Raw genomic sequence first — 18,631 nt, 5'->3', positions numbered from 1 at the left:
TCGATCCTGCACCACCATTCGATATGATCATGGCTGATCATCCAACTCAGTATCCTGTACCTGCCTTCTCTCCATACCCCCTGATCCCTTTAGCCACAAGGGCCACATCTAACTCCCTCTTAAATATAGCCAATGAACTGGCCTCAACTACCTTCTGTGGCAGAGAATTCCACAGATTCACCACTCTCTGTGTGAAAAAAAACTTTCTCATCTCAGTCCTAAAAGACTTCCCCCTTATCCTTAAACTGTGACCCCTTGTTCTGGACTTCCCCAACATCGGGAACAATCTTCCTGCATCTAGCCTGTCCAACCCCTTAAGAATTTTGTAAGTTTCTATAAGATCCCCCCTCAATCTTCTAAATTCCAGCGAGTACAAGCCGAGTCTATCCAGTCTTTCTTCATATGAAAGTCCTGCCATCCCAGGAATCAATCTGGTGAACCTTCTCTGTACTCCCTCTATGGCAAGAATGTCTTTCCTCAGATTAGGAGACCAAAACTGTACGCAATACTCCAGGTGTGGTCTCACCAAGTCCCTGTACAACTGCAGCAGAACCTCCCTGCTCCTATACTCAAATCCCCTCGCTATGAATGCCAACATACCATTGGCTTTCTTCACTGCCTGCTGCACCTGCATGCCTACTTTCAATGACTGATGTACCACGACACCCAGGTCTCGGTTCATCTCCCCTTTTCCTAATCGGCCACCATTCAGATAATAGTCTGCTTTCCTGTTCTTGGCACCAAAAGATGGGAAATGTAGAATCTATAGGTCCATAAAAAGTGTGAGAGACAGCCGAAGGCAACAGGACCCCTCTGAATCTTCAATGTTGTTTTAGATATACTGGCTATCTTCTACATTCCAGAGACTATAGGTCAATCTTCTTCAATGTCTCCTCATCAAAACTCTACCATCTCAGAAATCATAAGAACAGGAGACAAGGAGCAGAAGGGGGCCACTGTGCACCTGAATTCATTCCATTACATTCAATCCAGTCCTTACTTTCACTCCAGTGAATTCACTCTGTTTTGAGTATCCTCGTTTAGGTACAGGGACTAGAACTCCATGCACAGTAAAGGTAAAATGGTATCAAACTGAAGCCCTGTACAATTTTCATAATTTTTTCATTCCAATCTCTTTGCAATAAAGGCCAACAAACAATTGCCTTCCTCTTTGCTGTGCCAGCACGTGAACAGTACAGACCGAGGAAGAGTTGATAAAGCCATGAAGAGACACAAAGAAGAAGACATAGAAAATAGCGACACAAAGGACACAGATATGTAAGAGACACACATGAAATATTTTTGAAAAATGTATTAAAATGTAATGTACAGCCCACTAATAATATAAACGTAAGATGTAGTTTGGCTCCTTGTACACTGTGACAATTCTTGATCCTCGCTTTCCAGCTGTCAAAAGATCAACCCCTCGTGGAGTTCTATTCAGGAGAGCTTATAATTAGCAGAGAATGGTGCAATTTATGTCTTGCCGGGTTCATAATTCATGGGCTGCCCTCACTGCCTGAGAAAGAAATGAATTTAGTGCAAGTGAAACTCGATGATTAGAAATTCAATTATTTGTGTAATTGAATTGCCTGCTCCCCTTTCAAACGGAAAAGCAGAGCTAACAGGCACCTGAGCAAATGGTTGCCCCATTATATCCCTGAGCTATCAAATAGATCAGATTTACATCAGAAAATTGGGCATAAACTCACAGAGAAATGCTCAGCTAATGCTAGCAAACATTATAATTCACCTCTTCAGAACTGACACGTACTGTATAATCTAGTTCTCAGTCTATAGAAAAAAAGATGCATTGAGATATAATAAGCATTTCTATGCATGTTTTTATACAGTGCAGTATTCAAAGGTAAGGCAGGTAGGACTAACACTGAGTTGAAACTTATCCATCTGAGGCAGAGGAGGTTTTAGCATTTACATTCTTTGTCTGCTGACTGACTGATTGATGCATCTTTCCAATGGACGGTAAAGATTAAGAGACTGACAAATAGGCATCTCGTTAGTGTAAGAGGCTAATCTGCTGTGTGGGTTTGAGCAGGACAGGGAAAGCAGCAAGGCTCATCCATACATCGACTCCTCAGACTCCAGGCAACAACAGTTTAAGGCTTCCAGCGATAACTCAGAGGAGTGAGGCAGGATCGGACACACGCAACATTCCCTCATTAAATTCTGGATTCTGCCTTTTTCTAAAGTTGGATTTTCCATTTATCTCTTAAGATTAGATAACCCCCCCCCACTGGGGAATCCTGCTTCAACTGATCGACTGCTCCCAGCTCACTTTGATAGAAGTTGTGTGCTCAGAGGTCAGATCTTCCTCTGAGGTGTAGAATGAGCAGCTCTCCAAGAGAGTTTGCAGTCAGCCCAGAGTTGGAGGACAGCCAGACAGGTACGTAAAAGACAGAATGAATGAGTATTTGCCTGAGGGAATGAAAGGATGAAACGATACGATACAATAGAACTTTATTTGTATAAGAAGATAACTGCAGATGCTGGTACAAATTGAAGGTATTTATTCACAAAATGCTGGAGTAACTCAGCAGGTCAGGCAGCATCTCGGGAGAGAAGGAATGGGTGACGTTTCGGGTCGAGACCCTTCTTCTTCAGAAGAAGGGTATCGACCCGAAACGTCACCCATTCCTTCTCTCCCGAGATGCTGCCTGACCTGCTGAGTTACTCCAGCATTTTGTGAATAAGAACTTTATTTGTCCCTGGAGGGGAAATTAGTCTGCCAACAGTCATAAAACACAAGAAGCTACATGAAACAGGAAATTGAAGTGACACGTGGGAAGTCCAGGATTTGGGATGAGCAATGAAGGAGAGAGCAAATTTTAGAGGTTAACAGAAATGAGGACAGAGAGAACGAGAAAACCTATTAGCAGGTAGGAGGGATGGCTAACAAGGATAGCCATACAAATGGAAGACGACTGGCAAGTAGATAGAAAGCCAGTGGAATTAAAATGAGAGCCAGCCAGAAGCAAGGATAACGACGGAAGGCAAAAACAGTAAAAAATCTGAGAAAATGGCGGTAAAAGACTGATAGTCTAAGAAAAATGTGTTATTGGAAGGGAAAAGAGACAGACAGATAGACATACACCTGGAGACAGAGGGGCTGAAACAAAGATTCACTGAATTTGGTGATAATGTTCCAGTACTTGAAATGCAATTTTGTCAGGTAAAATGTTGTCAGGGCTCAAATATAAGTAATTAGGGGGAGAAACAGACACGTTGGTAAAGGTACTGCAAACAAGTATGAATATTTCAGCATATTCTTGAAGCAGAGAAGCATCCAAAGATTAATTAAGTGTAAATGTACTGTGGGCCTTCAATCTAAAAAACCTTTATGTAATAAATCTTTGGGAGCTAATTGCATCCAGAATGCATTGGAAAATAATATTAAGCATAAATTATATATAAAACAAAGATTATTGAAATTTCAGATCAAACAGAATACTGCTCTTAATTATACTTATTTATAGTATGAGCCTACAATTAGAGTGTTCCTCTATTGATTATCATGGATCTATTTATGGATTCATGGTATAAATATGAATGTTGACAGCGTGCAACTACATGCTGAGATGAGATGGCTCCAATGAATAAATCTCGCTGCAGCAAGAAGTCCCAGTGTAATGATACTGAAAAGACTCCAAGATGCCCATCAGCTGTTATCTCAGTGTTCAGGCTAAATTCTTAATTTTTTTGGGTCACAGGAGGAACTACCTTTGAAACTCAGAGAGAATCACATGTTTATCACTGTTTTGTTGTTGTTCAAAACGCTGACATTTCTTCTTTCGTATTAAGTGCGATCAATATTTTTGATCTTGTGTTATTTATATTTAATTATCTGTTAAGGTAAGTCCAAATCTGAGATAGGAATGAAGCCTATAGACAATAGGTGCAGGAGGAGGCCATTCGGCCCTTCAAGCCAGCACCGCCATTCAATGTGATCATGGCTGATCATTCTCAATCAGTACCCCGTTCCTGCCTTCTCCCCATACCCCCTGACTCCGCTATCCTTAAGAGCTCTATCCAGCTCTCTCTTGAATGCATTCAGAGAATTGGCCTCCACTGCCTTCTGAGGCAGAGAATTCCACAGATTCACAACTCTCTGACTGAAAAAGTTTTTCCTCATCTCAGTTCTAAATGGCCTACCCCTTATTCTTAAACTGTGGCCCCTTGTTCTGGACTCCCCCAACATTGGGAACATGTTTCCTGCCTCTAACGTGTCCAACCCCTTAATAATCTTATACGTTTCGATAAGATCTCCTCTCATCCTTCTAAATTCCAGTGTATACTCTTGGTGCAGACGTGATCTCAGTCAGAGATTAATCAAGTCAATGTCTTTATTGTGGGACTGATTGGACTCCTTTGCCCTACTAGTATGGTCAGGGTCAGTACTGAGGTATTTTTCCTTATGTGCTTGCTATAGTAAAGAGTCCAAGTCCAGGGAAGTCTCTCAGCCCTGCGCTCATGTGCAAGGTGTGTGGAGACACAAGCAGTGGGAAGCACTATGGTATCTACGCTTGCAACGGTTGCAGTGGGTTCTTCAAGAGGAGCGTGAGACGGAAGCTCATCTACAGGTAAAGTGCATTTACCATTTGTGGTTACCTACTGTGTTAACTCTTTAAACTAACTTGTCAAGGCTTTGAAATTGTTAATCAATGATTCATTATGTAAAAAGTAAAATAAAGTAGATAGACACAAAATGCTGGAGTAACTCAGCGGGACAGGCAGCATCTCTGGAGAGAAGGAATGGGTGACGTCTCAACCCGAAACATTTACCATTGCTTCTCTCCAGCGATGCTGCCTGTCCCCCTGAGTTACTCTGGCATTTTGTGTGTATCCTCGGCATAAACCAGCATCTGCCGTTCCTTCCTACACAAGTAAAATGAAGTGATGAGTGAGGGCATACCCAGCACTGTGTATTTGAACTTGGGCAACATTCAGTTGTCTGGAACAGAAAACATAACTCAATAGACACAAAATGGTGGAGTAACTCAGCGGGACAGGCAGCATCTCTGGAGAGATGGAATGGGTGACGTTTCAGGTCGCGACCCTTCTTCAGACTGATGGAGAAAGGTCTCGACCCGAAACATCTACCATTGCTTCTCTCCAGCGACGCTGCCTGTCCCGATGAGTTACTCCAGCATTTTGCGTCTATCTTCAATTTTAAGCAGCATCTGCAGTTCTTTCCTGAACATAAACCAATGTCAGGCGATGTAAATCTGGAACTGAAATGCCACATATTGGGACGTGAATGGGATCCTTATGCATTCAATACTGTGGGATGGATGAGTTCATATTTGTTATAATGAGATGTACAGAATTAATCAGGACCCTAAGTTATTACTTCCATTGGCTCCTTCCCAGCCACAGGTGAATTTCACCAAATTCCACTGGACTATTCCTTGCGGTTCATATCAGACATGGTTCGAAGCTCCAGATGGAAACTGCTGGCAATATGAACAATAAAACCATTAAGAGAGGAGAAGCATGGAAGGGTTCAGAGGGGATGTCCTGATTGGAAAAAAATACCCAGGACTTGCTTACAGACTGTTTGCATGGATGTCAGAGACTGACGCTGCCAAGTGTTTGTGTCTTCTTCTTCTGTTGATATTGTTCATTTTTAAACATTGAAATTACTGCATAAAGATAAGTTATGAGAAGGGGTGGGGTGGAGAAGCATGTGAAGGGAGAGAACCTAGGCTCGAGATTCAAGTGATTAAAGGATTGCTTGTTTAATAATACCGCAAGAGCATTAACAATCAACTAAATCAGAAGTGTTAGCAATTCTGGAATCAGTATCCAAGCCGATGGTAGGAATGGAGGGACGAAAATTAGAGGAGACCAAACGAATTGCAGATGCTGGAATCTTGAGCAAAACACAAAGTGCTGGAGGAACTCAGCAGGTCAGGCAGCATCTGTGAAGGGAATCAATTGATGATATTTTGGGTTGAGAACCTTCTTCAGACAAAATTTAAGGGGTAGGTTAATGAATAAGGTGCAAATGCTCTGGAAAAGAGCACACATGTATTGATAGAACATTGTCCATTCTTCAGGACATCCTACATATTAGATTTTAAAATCATGGTGCTAGTGTTTTAAGAGTCACTAATTTGCGCAGAGCAAGGGTTCACGAAAAAACCCAAAGTCGTTCTAATGGTGAAGACTGACGGACAACCGGCGATCAGGAGATTAGTAAAATCTCCTGCTCTTCACCTTGAGTCTTTATATGCACTATAACGAGGAGCTTAATGTTTAATTTACATGACTGCACCCCTGGCAACCTCTGTACTAAAGAAAAAAATTACACTTCAAATTAACCGTGACGTTTAAATATTTAACCTCCTGACTCGAAGACAGGAATACTCCAGCGAAGCTAATATTGCTCAATGGCAATAAAATGATTTAGATGGAACATATTGTCATGATTTCAGCTGATAACCTGGTACTCGGGTAATTGGGCGATAATCGGGTACAATAAACTAGACTACTGTTCCATTCTTCCCCACTTTCTGCATCAGAAGACATAGGAATAGGGTACAGAGGAGATTTACTAGAATGTTGCCTGGGTTTCAGCACTTAGGCTACAGAGAGAGATTGAACAGGTTGGGTCTTTATTCTTTGGAGCGTAGAAGGTTGAGGGGGGACTTGATAGAGGTTTTTAAATTTTTGAGAGGGACGGACAGAGTTGACGTGGGGAGGCTTTTCCCTTTGAGAGTGGGGAAGATTCCAACAAGGGGACATAGCTTCAGAATTGAGGGACAAAGGTTTAGGGGTAACATGAGGGGGAACTTCTTTACTCAGAGGGTGGTGGCTGTATGGAATGAGCTTCCGGTGGAAGTGGTGGAGGCTGGCTCGATTTTATTATTTAAGAGTAAATTGGATAGGTATATGGATAGGAGGGGATTAGAGGGTTATGGTCTGAGTGCAGGTAGATGAGACTAGGTCAGGGAGAATGGTCGGCGTGGACTGGTAGGGCCGGACAGGCCTGTTTCCATGCTGTAGTTGTTATATGTTATATGGTTATAGGAGTCCCTCTCGACATAAGATTCCTCGTGCAATCTAACGTCCTTGGGAAGTTCATTGCCCCCCGAATGTCACCAAGACAGCGTTCTTCAGCATTTGGTGTCGCAGAGTCTCAGAGACTGTTGTTGATTCCTGTTTTCAGATGCCAGGCTGGTTCGGGGATGTGTCCCGTGGATAAAGCCCATCGGAATCAGTGTCAAGCTTGCAGACTCAAGAAGTGTTTACAGGCTGGCATGAACAAAGACGGTGAGTGGATGTCAATGTCACTGGGCTAGTTTACGTGAGCAGGTACAAAACATCATGGCTTGAGGTTTCTGGGTTTGCAGCTGTAACTGTGGAAACTCTTTGTGCTTAATGTATTATGCTTCATCTTCCCTCATGTTCCGCTGCTTTTCGTCTTCACTCTTGGTCTCCGTCTTTGTGCTTTCACCATCCCCAGCTGTACAGAACGAGCGGCAGCCCAGAAGCACTGCGCAGGTACGGGTGGACACGGCCGAGCTTGACCCTGACAAGGAGCACATTGCCACAACCAGAGAGACAACCTCGTCGTCTGCTAGCACCCAGAGGCCCATCTGCTCCAACACCAGCGCCAGCCAAAGGTCCACCAGCCCACAAAACAACCACAGGTTCATGGCGAGCCTGATGACTGCGGAGACCTGCGCCAAGCTAGAGCCAGAGGATGGTCAGTTGCTCCATCTTAATCAAGTCATATATGATAGGAGCCAATTGGCCCATCAAATCTACTCCACCATTCAATCATGGCTGATCTATCTCTCCCTCCTATCCCCATTCTCCTGCCTTCTCCCCATAACCTCTGACACCCGTACTAATCAATAATCTATCTATCTCTGCCTTAAATATATCCACTGACTTGGACTCCACAGCCTTCTGTGGCAAAGAATTCCACAGATTCACCACCCTCTGACTAAAGAAATTCCTTCTCATTCCTTCCTAAAAGATCGTCCTTTAATTCTGAGGCTGTGACCTCTGGTCCTAGACTCTCCCACTAGTGGAAACATCCTCTCCACATCCACTCTATCCAGGCCTTTCACTATTCTGTACGTTTCATAGAGTCACGGAGCTGGACAGCATGGAAACAGGTTTTTATTCACAAAATGCTGGAGTAACTCAGCAGGTCAGGCAGCATCTCGGGAGAGAAGGAATGGGTGACGTTTCGGGTCGAGACCCTTCTTTAGACCTTGTCCATGCTCATCAGGTTGACATATTGGGCTAGTCCTATTTGCCTACATTTGGACCATCGCCCTGTGAACCTGTCCTGTCCATATATCTGTCCAAATGTCCTTTAAAAGCCATAATTGTGCCCACTTCTTTAGCTTCCACGTTCCAGTTACATATTACAATCTGTGTGAAAAACGTGCCCAGTGGTCACTTTCGAGTCTCTCCTCTCCCACTTTAAGCCTATGCCCTTAGGTTTTTGCATCTTCCACCCAGGGGAATAAAGAACTGTGAACATTCACCAGTCATCTGAACACTTGCTTATTTATTGTAGAGGATTAAAACATTAAGTGTAGGCAATGCAGAAAAATGTAATCCAGTTTTGATGAAAATCCACCAAGCTGAACCATTAACTATTTCTCTGTTCACAGATGATGCATACTCTTTTAAGTATCTGGAAGATTTTATTTTCATAAGAAATTAGGTCTGTTGTCAATTCACAAAATACATTTAAGATGGAAATGTACTTTTCCTTCCTTTTTGTGTAGGAAAAAACTGCAGATGCTGGTTTAAATCGAAGGTAGATACAAAATGCTGGAGTAACTCAGCGGGACAGGCAGCATCTCTGGAGAGAAGGAATGGGTGACGTTTCGGGTCGGGTCTGAAGAAGGGTCTCGACCAGACACGTCACCCATTCCTTCTCTCCAGAGATGCTGCCTGTCCCGCTGAGTTACTCCAGCATTTTGTGTCCTTCCTTCCTTTTTACTGCCTCTGATCTTCCTTTGGCCTCAAGACATGCTGAAATTGGTATTATCACAGAGGGGTTGATAATACCACTCACAAAGGAAAGTGGGCTAAATGCTGTATGCGTACGTGTACAGACACACGTACACACACACACACTCACACTTTACAGGAAAGATCAGGAGTAAGAACCTTTAACCATTATCTAGCACTTGGGCTAATCCAACTCAGCATCCATGGGTGAGATTCATGGATTCCATATGGATCGGGAGTCAGATATGTAAGGATATGAAAGCATATTTTCCATGCCTTCATTGTATGGGATAGCATAAAAGATCCCATGATGCTGCCACAGAAGGCAAGAACTGCAGATGCCGGTTTAAACCGAAGATAGACACAAAATGCTGGAGTAACTCAGCGGGACAGGCAGCATCTCTGGAGAGAAGGAATGGGTGACGTTTCGGGTCGAGACCCTTCTTCAGACTCAAATCATTCTGTTGATCTAGGTTTATTATTGTGCAGCTTTGTTTTACATGCTAGCTAATCAAATGAAATTATACTACACACAAACAATCAAGCCAAACTCAAGTACAATAGGCAGAGGGAAGGAAACGATACAGAGTGCAGAATATAGTTCTCAGCATTGTAGCACAACAGTTTCAGAGATAAAGGTCAATGCCTACAATGGGGAAGAAGTGAATTGGACAGTACCCTGGCCTATGGAAGGACCATACAAAAGACTGATAACAGAGGAGAAAGCCTTTCCAGAATCTGGTCTGCACTTTCAAGCTTCTGTACCTTATTAGCAATGTGAAAGGAAAAGACTGCAGCGAAGAGGGAATTGGTTTACATTTCACTGTTGTATGTTGGGCTTGCAGTGGATGAGAACATTGACGTGATGAGCAATGAGCCCGAGAGGACACCCACTGAGTACCAGATGTCCACCTACCCGGCCAGCAGCCCCGAAAGTGTGTACGAAGCTTCAGCCAGGTTGCTCTTCATGGCAGTTAAATGGGCCAAGAATCTCCCAGTGTTCTCCAACCTACCCTTCCGAGACCAGGTATGTCTATAAACTGGAGACACGCAGAACTGCAGATGCTGGAATCTTGTGTAGAACACAACATGCTGGAGTTGTTCACCGGGTCAGGCAGCATCTCTGGAGGACATGGTTTGGTCACATTTCGGGTTGGGACCCTTCTTCATCTGAAACTTCACCTGACCTTCTGCATTACTCCAGCATATCATGTTCCATGTCTGTAAAATGTCGGTGATTTGGTATTGGGCAAATAATACCTAAATGGTTTATATTAATAACATTTGTAAGGGTGCATATTCAGGACATCATAATGGGGGCTTGATTGGTGATGGAACACTCTTTTTCATTCATTTTGCATGATTTGGGTGTTATTGGGAAGGCCAGCGTTTATTGCCCATCCCTTACTTGTCTTTGAAAGGGTGGCGTGGATCAACTTAAACTGCTGCTGTCTTGGTGAAGGCAAATCACAGTGATTGGCTAGTGTGCTCTAGGATTTCATAGCAGATGACCAGTGATATCTTGACATAGATGCAGGAGCAGAAATAGGCCATTCAGCCAATCGAGTCTGTACTGTATATTTCCAATCCAGGATGGTGTTGGAGGGCAATCTGTTGCCCTTGTTCTTCTCGGGTTATAGTTCAGGATAACCGAGGTGATTAAATGCAGCACGTTTAAGATGTTCCATGCCACCCTTCACTACAGCCACCATACCTGTACTACGGTGGCACGAATTAAAGTTGGGGTGATTAAAGAAGTGGTAATCTAACCGGCTGCTTGGCTGCCAAATCTCCTGAGCTGCACTCAGCCTGAGTGCTTCTGACAAGCAAGAGCCGAGAAGCACAAGGTGGGAGCTTCTCTGACCACGGAGGTGTATGGTGGATAATCTTTTGGTTGTTCCACACCATCATTTGAAGACATTTTATTTTGCAGGTGATCTTGTTGGAGGAAGCCTGGAATGAACTCTTCCTGCTCTGTGCCATCCAGTGGTCCATGCCCCTGGATGGCTGCCCTTTGTTATCTTTACCCGAACTCCCACACAGCCCTCAAGGAAAGAGCAGCTCCACCATGGCAGATGTCCGCATTCTGCAGGAGGCCATAAGCCGCTTCAAGGCACTTGTGGTGGACCCAACAGAGTTTGCCTGCCTGAAGGCTGTGGTGCTGTTTAAACCAGGTGAGTTGCATTCCCCTGAATTCTTCGTCTGAAGGAGGGTCTCGACCCAAAACGTCACCCATTCCTTCTCTCCAGAGATGCTGCCTGACCCGCTGAGTTACTGCAGCATTTTGTGTCTACCCTCGATTTAAACCAGCATCTGCAGTAGTTTCCTACTCCAGTTGCATTCTCCCTTGGGTAATATGTCAGGTTAATTCAACTACCCCTCGCTCAGTTGTAATGCAAAGTGCTGTACCTGAAGAATTAAAGGACAGGTGTCTCGGCTGAGTATATCACCAGGGAAAATTCATGAATGACTGAGGGACAGAGACTCTTCATAGGTTCTTGGAGCAGAATTAGGCCATTCAGCCCATCAAGTCCACTCCGCCATTCAATCATGACTGATCTATCTTTCTCTCTCAACCCCATTCTCCTACCTTCTCCCCATAATCCCTAATTCCTATGCTAATCAAGAATCTATCAATCTCTGCCTTAAAAAATATCCATTGACTTGACTTGTAGTAAATAGAACTCAAGAAAGATAATAAAACACACTAACTTGGCATAGACCTATGATAACTCAATTCGATGGTAGCTTTTTTAGGTTTTTAATTATTGCGCAGTTTTGAAGGAAGAAATTTGGAGATTCACAACATTCTGGATTATATTTCTGAGATAACGCATCAATTAGTTTCATTGTTTCCATTAGGCAATAGACAATAGACAATAGGTGCAGGAGGAGGCCATTCGGCCCTTCGAGCCAGCACCGCCATTCAATGTGATCATGGCTGATCATTCTCAATCAGTACCCCGTTCCTGCCTTCTCCCCATACCCCCTGACTCCGCTATCCTTAAGAGCTCTATCTAGCTCTCTCTTGAATGCATTCAGAGAATTGGTCTCCACTGCCTTCTGAGGCAGAGAATTCCACAGATTCACAACTCTCTGACTGACATTTTTTTTCCTCATCTTAGTTCTAAATGGCCTACCCCTTATTCTTAAACCGTGGCCCCTTGTTCTGGACTCCCCCAACACTGGGAACATGTTTCCTGCCTCTAACGTGTCCAACCCCTTAATAATCTTATACGTTTCGATAAGATCCTCTCTCATCCTTCTAAACCTCTATCCTTGTTGGGAAATAAGTTCCAGTTCTTTCATGGAGTCACAAGAAACTGCAGATGCTGGTTTACAAAAAATGACACAAAGGGCTGGAGTAACTCAGTGGACCAGACAGCATCTCTGGAGAACATGGACAGCAGTCTGAAGAAGGGTCTCGATCTGAATCATCACATATCCATGTTCTCCAGAGATGCTGCCTGACCCACTGAGTTACTCCAGTACTTTGTGTCCAGTTCTTTTATGATGGACTGTATTTATTCCAAACTTTTGCTCATTCCCTTGGTACACAGATGCCTTTTGCAAGGTTTGTGTCACAGCTGGAGACTGGCACTATTAAATCGATATAACCATGTAATGGACCACTGTCTTTCTTAACATTCTTCATCAACTCCCTCTCACTCTTTCCTGAAAGTGCTAACTCATTCAAATATGCAGTTCAATAGCTACCTGACCTATTTGTAACATCTGATCCAAGACAGTGAGCAGGTCCCAAGTAAATCCTAACCTGTTGTTGTCAAATGCATCTGCAGGAGATGTCAGTTTTAAACTGGGAAGTTTTTCCTCTTCCTATGCCAAAATTAAATGCATCACTCCACGACCTATGTCTCAGCCTGCACCAGATAATTCAGTGAGAAAAAGAGATTAAGAAATGTTCCCTGCATGCACAAATCACTGTGACCAACTGTGCCTTAAAGGGGATGGGAGACGTTTATGTATTTTCAATGGAATCGTAATGTTGCTTCAGCAGTGAAATAAACAATGACTAAATCTGAGATCTCCTTCAGAAACACGAGGACTAAAGGACCCTGAGCAGGTTGAGAATCTGCAGGATCAGTCGCAAGTCATGTTGGGTCAGCACAGTAGGACACACTACCCAATTCAGCCAGTCAGGTAAGGAGAGGTGGATCTCAGAGAAACACACTGTTGATTAACCACAACCGTTTCTTGCAGAACATTTTCTAGTACCAAGCTACGTCACCTTCAGATATAAATGTTACACGTCACTAGGGTTGCCAAAGGTCTCTTCCTCACGGCGCGGGGTGCGGCTCGGCCGCGGGGCCTTCCATCGCCCGGTGCGGCTCGGCCGCTGGACTAGCTGCGCACGGCTCGGTCGCGGGGCCTTCCATCGCCTTGCGGGGACTGTGCGGGTCGGTCGGGGACGAGCTGTCTGTCCGTGGGCGTGGGGAAGAGAGTGGAAGTTTTGTTGCCTCCATCACAGTGAGGGGGTGTTTGGAGTCACTGTGATGGACGTTTATGTTGGGGTCATGTGTCTTGTGTTCTTTTTTGTGTATGACTGCTATGTAATTTCGTTCGGTACCTTGGTACCGAATGACAAATAAAGCTCTGTTGAACTGTTGAACTTCCTCACTCCCAAATACAGGACAAGGTGACGGCACCTCCCAGCGCCCCACATGACCTCACCCAGTCAGTGGCCACGTGCTCCCACTCCACCAATGGCTACCTCCTGGGCCGGGCGGCCGCCATTGGTGGAGCAGGAGCACGTGACCGCTGGCTGGGTGAGGTCATGTGGGGCGCTGCGCAGTGACGTCGCCCTTTGTCCCATCTTTGGGAGTGAGGAAGTTGGCAACCCTACTGATACGGGACAAGGGCGGTCCCTTTCGGGACAAACTAATTTAGCCCAAAATACGGGATGTCCCGGCTAATACAGGGCAGTTGGCAACCCCACACGTCACACGCACTAGTTACGAAACAAAACAGAAGTGGAGAAAGGCTTTCCATTAATGCTCACCATAATGTTAAGGCATCGTAACCTCATCCTTCTTCAATCATGAGAAATGTTAAATCCTGGGGGGATGCAAAGAAAAATTACTAAGGCTAAATTTACGAAGATTCCCAATTTTCTACAATAATCAAATCAGCTCATACGACCAACGTTTAACAATGGTTAGAAACACAACTGTACAGAACAAGTCTTTGACAAAATCTGTTAGATACCAAGAGAAATTACTTTCATTGATTTCCATTATCCAAACCTTTCACTGTCCTTTTCCAAGAAGAAAGTCAGTCATCCTCTTAAAACATATTAAAACACTATAACATGTAAGAAATTAATGCCTGCAAAACAGCAACACTTACTGTGACAAATATTGCATTGTTTCTCTCAGCTCTTAAAAACCTTCAGTTTGAATTTCATTCCTATTTTAACATATTCTTGGGCCAGTGCTTAAAAGCCTCCCTGCTTTCAGCATCCATTTTGAACTTCATTAATGGCAAAGAACCCCATCCCTTAAAATGGCTGTCATGATGATCAATTGTTCATTCTTAGAATAACATTATTGATCCTTGCACGATCACAGAAAGAAGCCTGCAATGTTGCACATATAATGAAGGTTAACCAATTGATTTTGCCTCATGTTGAATGAAGTATTCAATTCAGTGCCACACTCAAGGATATCAAAACTGTAGGAAGGGCACAGGAGGGATTTGCCAGAATTATACCAAGGATGAAAGACATCAGTGATATAAAGAGATTAGAAAAGCTAGGATTGTTCACCTGATTGCAGAGATGGCCAAGGGCACAGTTAATTACAATGTTGAAATATGCAGGGTTCTAATAGAATTAATTATTTCACTGGTGGAAGAGTTGATAATAGAGCAGTAATCAGTGGTTACAGATTTAAGGGGAAAGAAAAGGAACTAAGCACCAGGAAGTTTTTTGTTTTATACACACTGTTGGGTTTTCGGAAACACCAGCCCAGAAGGGAAGAAGAATTATATGAACTGGCAAAACAACAAATATAACTTTACTTAAAAAGCAAAAAAAAAAATCTGGGAAGAACAGTGAAATGGAACTAAGTTGACAGATCTTTATCAGAGACAATGGTTTGGTGCTGCAGATTTTGTGCTTTGTGCACTTAGATTTTTTTGGTTCTATCTACATGAATGGAGACATTTACTACGCTAATACATTTACTGCGCTAATCAGGGGTGACCGCGCTTTTGCGGTTGCAGCTCCTAGACTGTGGAACAACATCCCACTCCCCATCAGAACTGCAGCACTTTGGTCAACGTGGGTTGTTTTTAAATGTGCTATACAAATAAAATTGACTTGACTTGACTTGACTCCTTTAAATCCAGGCTCAAAACCTACTTCTACTCCCCCTCTGAGGGGGCGCTGTGAATTGTTTATGTATGTACTGTTATGTTTGTGTGCCACTGTATGTTCGTTCTTAGTACCTGAACTGATGTACAGCACTTTGGTCAACGTGGGTTGTTTTTAAATGTGCTATACAAATAAAATTGACTTGACTTGACTTGAGGATCATCCATACACAAGTGCGCCTTCACTAGGTGAAACAAAATATCTGAACTTGCACATAAAACCCTACAATATTCAGTGAGTAAAGCAGCGTATGTGGAGAAACCGTTTAATATTTCAGGTAAATGAAGTTTCATATCTTTTTATTTCCTATTTCCAGTGGGAAGATCTAGAAGTCTACACTGCGTGCCATTGCCACAAACAGTATTAACTTGCAAAACTCAGTTTGAACCTGTAGTTTCAGTTATCTCAGTTAACTGAATAATTCAGTTTAATTCAGTTATTTCAGTTAACCTCAGTTATCCAAGTGATTTACTGCTTGATATTCCCCTCAACCTCTCAATATTGATAGCTACCCTGAATAACTGCATTACATTCCTTCTCAAATATTTCCTATTGCTAAATTATTCAGGTGTTCCTCATGTTTACTGGGATAATCACACAACTCTTGAGTGGCCTTCAGAATGTACATGCACCAGTCACCATAACTTAAATGCATTCAGTATTCATGGTTTACCTTGACTGACGTATTGCAAAATTCAACTATAAATCTAACAGGCATTCCTGCAAGTGAAATATTAAACCCTGGCTGGTAGCAGTTTTCTGAGGTTTAAGATACTGTGGCATTTATTTTTCATGTAGAGAAACAAGGAGTTCCTATATCAACCAACATAACAATGTTCTTGTTGCTAAAATGTCTACCACATGCTCATTATTCATTGCATGGAAAGTACTCTGAGTATTTACAGACGGACACTATTTAAGACATTATTTAAATGCAGCTTCTCTCTACTTAGTTTTGTTGTTTGTCAAGTCTATTGATTTGGTATTGGTTTATTTTTGTCATTTGTACCTAGAGTGAAAAGCTGTGTTTGTTTGTGCTCCAGTCAAATTAAATCATTCTCTACATGGGTACAATCAAGCCATACACATAGTACAACAGGAAGTGTAAAGAGAAAAATACCAGAATGCACTTGATTTATATTTGCAAGAGATGTTCCCCTCAATTTGGTGGGAGTGGGGAGGAGAATGTAAGTGGCCTGGATTTATTTTTATCCTCTTTTGTTCCTCAGATTTGGAAAGTTGCTTCTGCTGCTGCCTTCACTCCGCTTTGTCTCGGCAGAACGAATCGAACTCTTGTTCTTTCACAGGACCATCGGAAACACTCCCATGGAAAAACTTCTTTGTGACATGTTTAAGAGCTGAACTTCCGAAGCAGCCATCTTTGTATTGCTCTGTATATTGTTTCATCCAATTTTCTAGCATACTCTTGCTGTCTCCCCACATAAAAAAAACTTCCTCCCCTCTGTATCTGCAATCTCCACTATGACGTGTAGGAAGGAACTTCAGATGCTGGTTTAAACCGTAGACACTAAATGCTGGAGTAACTCAGCGGGACAGGCGGCATCTCTGGAGAGAAAGAATGGGTGACGTTTCGGGTCGAGACCCTTCTTCAGTCTCGACCCGAAAAGTCACCCATTTCTTCTCTCCAGAGATGCTGCTCGTCCCGCTGAATTACTCCAGCATTTTGTGCCTATCTTCGATCTCAACTATGACACAGTGTATTTCCTGATCGTTCCAATATGTTACTTTAACCATTTAACATCTCCATGTATGCACTGAATTTAAGGGTATACTTCCCCAATATTTAAATCAAACATCATGATGATACTTAAACCTATGAATATATTTCTATATTAGAATAAAGATGGAATCTGTTACCCAAGTTGCCTGGTGTGGATTTTTCCCCAAACTATGAAAATGTGGTTGAAAAAGGAAAATATAACGCGTTGAAGTTTCATTTGCTGGGAATATAATGAGACAATGCCAATATACAAGAATTAAGTGATGCAAATAGTGTGATGCTGCATAAAATTTCAGAAGATGATTTCACACTAGAAATAAAGATGCAAAAAGTTTAAGGGCATAGACCCTGGCATGGAAAATACAAACTATCATAGTGCAGAGAGAGAGTAGCAAGAAATTACGTATCAAATGTTTGAAATAAAACAAGGGAATAGCAGAAGTACTCCACAGGTCAGGCAGCATCTGTGTAAGCTGAAACAGAGTTAGTGTTTCATTTGACGGTGTTTTGTTCTATTCAACTAAGTAAAATGCCAGAGGTTTTTCTCTCTCTACCAAAGCTATCAAACCTGCTGTGTGTTTTAAGTGCTACGTTTTTAACCATGGTTCAGTAAGAACTGGGCATTCAGTAAGAATTGTCCTGTATAGCTACAGGTAATGAAACGATATGGAGTATGACAATAACTAACATGACTTTTGTGGATGAATTACAGAAAACAAAAATATTTTTTTAATCCAGAAGGACACACAGTGCTGGAGTTCTAACCCGAAATGTCACCTATCCATGTTCTCCATTATCTGCCTGACCCGCTGAGTTACTCCAGCACTTTTGTGTAAAACCAGCATCTGCAGCTCCTTGTTTCTAAAATAAATCCACTTATGGGAAAAGGAATTGGGAAAACTGGAACAAGAAATGAATTTTTCAATTGGAATTCCTCGCGAGGGGCTAAAAAAATGTGAATAATAGGGGACTGTCAATATTGCAAAAATAACATGGCAAATCAAGTTAAACTTGAATGTTAAACTCTATCCAATACAGCTGGTAACAACAGGAAGATGAGGAGTTCCATGATGGGAAGGAATGAATACCTGTTGCCTGATTCCTGTAGGCTTGTATACACTGGAATTTAGAAGGATGAGAGGAGATCTTATCGAAACGTATAAGATTATTAAGGGGTTGGACACATTAGAGGCAGGAAACATGTTCCCAATGTTGGGGGAGTCCAGAACAAGGGGCCACAGTTTAAGAATAAGGGGTAGGCCATTTAGAACTGAGATGAGGCGGCACGGTAGCGCAGCGGTAGAGTTGCTGCTTTACTGCGAATGCAGCGCCGGAGACTCAGGTTCGATCCTGACTACGGGTGCTGCACTGTAAGGAGTTTGTACGTTCTCCCCGTGACCTGCGTGGGTTTTCTCCGAGATCTTCGGTTTCCTCCCACACTCCAAAGACGTACAGGTATGTAGGTTAATTGGCTGGGTAAATGTAAAAATTGTCCC

The 18,631-nt window shown here is 42.9% G+C and overlaps 1 protein-coding gene across 1 annotated transcript; it reads left to right on the top strand.

Annotated features, from left to right (window-relative positions):
- Positions 1 to 2,378: 2,378 nt before the first annotated feature.
- Positions 2,379 to 16,929, top strand: nr2e3 (nuclear receptor subfamily 2, group E, member 3). The gene is made up of 8 exons (XM_078429733.1): positions 2,379 to 2,404; positions 4,448 to 4,598; positions 7,190 to 7,293; positions 7,487 to 7,729; positions 9,846 to 10,027; positions 10,934 to 11,174; positions 13,056 to 13,161; positions 16,624 to 16,929. Exons 2-8 carry the CDS (start codon positions 4,489 to 4,491, stop codon positions 16,754 to 16,756), a joined length of 1,119 nt encoding a protein of 372 aa, XP_078285859.1. The 5' UTR covers positions 2,379 to 2,404; positions 4,448 to 4,488; the 3' UTR covers positions 16,757 to 16,929.
- Positions 16,930 to 18,631: the final 1,702 nt, after the last annotated feature.

This window comes from Rhinoraja longicauda, chromosome 38 (genome assembly GCF_053455715.1).
Source record: "Rhinoraja longicauda isolate Sanriku21f chromosome 38, sRhiLon1.1, whole genome shotgun sequence".
Taxonomy (NCBI): Eukaryota; Metazoa; Chordata; class Chondrichthyes; order Rajiformes; family Arhynchobatidae; genus Rhinoraja; species Rhinoraja longicauda.
This window is presented reverse-complemented; position numbering and strand designations above follow the sequence as displayed.